This window comes from Babylonia areolata, chromosome 6 (assembly GCF_041734735.1).
Source record: "Babylonia areolata isolate BAREFJ2019XMU chromosome 6, ASM4173473v1, whole genome shotgun sequence".
In the NCBI taxonomy this organism is placed as follows: Eukaryota; Metazoa; Mollusca; class Gastropoda; order Neogastropoda; family Buccinidae; genus Babylonia; species Babylonia areolata.
Genome location: NC_134881.1, coordinates 850,101 through 852,600, shown reverse-complemented (window position 1 = coordinate 852,600; position 2,500 = coordinate 850,101). Strand labels below are relative to the sequence as shown.

The window sequence follows — 2,500 nt, the reverse complement described above, 5'->3', positions numbered from 1 at the left end:
CATCATCATCATCATCATCATCATCATCATCATCATCATTTCAATCCACCCACGTCTTGAGTTCAGCACAACAGCCGGTTACATCAGTTATCTGAGGCTTAAATTCAGGCCCTGAGATAATTGTCACTGTCATCAGCAGCGTAATCAATTTTGTAGTGGTAGTAGTAGTAGTAGTAGCTTTAAAATACAACTAACCTACTAAATCACTAGCTAAGTAACTGAATGAATGAATAAATGACAACGTTCCTTGTCACAGGTCGTGTGGATGAAAATGGATTCGTCCCCAGACAGATAAACAAATTCACTAATTAATGAATAAACCAAGACTCCAGGTGACTCGCGGTGTGTAGATTAACAAGGACTCGTCCTCAGCCAGAATGCTGTGACGAACAGACAGATAAACAAATTCACCAATTAATGAATAAACCAAGACTGCAGGTGACTCACGATCGGCACAGGGGGTTGCACAGGGTGTGGATCAGCCCGGACTCGTCCCCAGAGAGAACGTTGTGGCAGGTGTCCTGACAGCGCTGCAGGGACTCGTCAGAGCCGATCTTGTCCAGGATCTCCTGGGTCTTGGCCTTGATGAACTCCAGATCCACCAGGTCTGTCGTCAGGGACAGGACGAAAAAAAGACATTTTTGCTGTTACTAATGCCCCTCCTCGGTCAGAGACAAGGCTCTCTCGGCGCTTCACGAACTCAGAGTCATTTGCACAAGAGGCTGTGGACACAGCCTGTATGCAATGTAATACAATACAGTACAAAACAATAGGCCCATAACGCAACACAATACAATGCAACAATACTGAATCATTGTTATTCAGCGCATTACGCACTCTACTCACAAAATTGTAATCGTCCGGCCTCTTCTAAAGAAACCCGACCTTGACTGAAACATTTTGAAAAAACAAAAACAACAAAGAAAAAACTATCAATCAGTTTCTAACCTTTCTTTCCTGTTCAAACGTCTTGAAAAAGCCGTCCTGAAGCCGTCAAAAACCACCTTTGTTTCAACGATCTCCTCCGCCCTTTTCAGTAAGCCTACCGTGCTGACCGCAGCACCGAAACCACTCTCTTCCACATTCCGAATAATCTACTGGTAGCGTCCGGTCTCAGGAGGAAAAATTCCCTTCTCACTCCGCCTTTGACACAATAGGCCGTTCAGTCCTTCATCACCGTATTCATTTTACATTTGGTATCAAGGCACTGCTATCAGCTGGTTCAAATCCTATCTCACCCACCGATTCCAGTCTGTCATAGTTGATTATTGCCAGTCTGAGCCCGTTAAAGTCGAACATGGAATCCCACAGGGATCTGTTTTAGACCCAGTGCTCTTCACACTGTACACTGCTCCTCTCGCTGAAAGTATCAACCGCCACAATGTCAGTCATCATTCTTATGCTCATGACACTCAACTTCAGAAAAGTGATATCCCTGAAAAATTGTCCTCGCTCTTGCAAGAAACATCCGACTGCTTCCTGGACATACAAAACTGGATGGCTCTAAATAAGTACAATTGAACGCGGAAAAAACCGAAGCAATGATCATAGGAACTAAACAAGAGCTCTCTTCCATCACAACTGACACAATCAAACTTGGCAGTACATCCATCCCTCTTTCCAGCTCAGTCAGGAACTTTGGAGTTGTGCTTGCAAAAAAATTATCAGTCAGACCTGTCGATCCTGCTTTTGTCAATTGCGGTGCATCAGTTCCAGTGGGAAATATTTGTCCACCGACGCAACATCTGGACGTTCGCCGTGACTATTCGGTCCCTTCAGCGCATACAAAACATGTCCTCAGAAAGAAAAGATCTGAGCACATCACTCCTCTTTCGCAACACCTCCATTGCCTACCTGTCTCACACAGAATGAAGTATATCAACACTCTATGTTATAAATGTATTCACAAATCTGCCCTTTCCTATATCTGTGGCTGCCTTCACCTGTACACATCATCTCGCTCTCTACGATCGGCTTCGGATCCATTCTGTTTACGCATACCCAGATTCAAACACTCCACTGTCGGCCGCGGTTCTTTCTCTGTCTCTGGACCTTGCATTTGGAATGAACTTCCTCTTTCACTTCGTCATGTCTCCACACAACTCTTTCGAGTCTGGCCTTAAAACCCACCTCTTTCCGAGATAGCCTCCCTCCCCTACCACTTTTTTGTCTTCAGTTTCTCAAGTTTAGATTTATGCATGCGTGTATATGACTGGTGTGAAAGCGCTTTGGTTTGTCTCTGCACAAGATTCAACGCTATATAAATACTAATGATGGTGATGATGATTATTATTATCATTACTACAACCCATACACATTGCTTGCCAAGGGAGTCTTCAGCATAAATGTGAATGTGTCTACAGATTGATTTCAAACTCACTCAGAGTTGGACATGTACACAGACTGGATGTCAGCCAGGTGCTGATTTTGGGGGGCAGTGAGACGAAAACCACGATCCCCGTCTGTCTTCATTTTACTTTTTGCAAGTTTCCAAAGTCTT

At 44.2% G+C, this 2,500-nt stretch overlaps 1 protein-coding gene across 3 annotated transcripts in view; it reads right to left on the bottom strand.

Annotated features, from left to right (window-relative positions):
• LOC143282633 (uncharacterized) overlaps nt 1–2,500 on the bottom strand; it is a 17,577-nt gene that overhangs the window by 13,955 nt on the left and 1,122 nt on the right. For all 3 annotated transcript variants that reach the window (XM_076588281.1, XM_076588279.1, XM_076588280.1), the window contains exon 2: nt 448–607. In XM_076588281.1, coding sequence (XP_076444396.1) covers nt 448–607 — 160 coding nt within the window. The remainder of the gene's footprint in view (nt 1–447; nt 608–2,500) is intronic.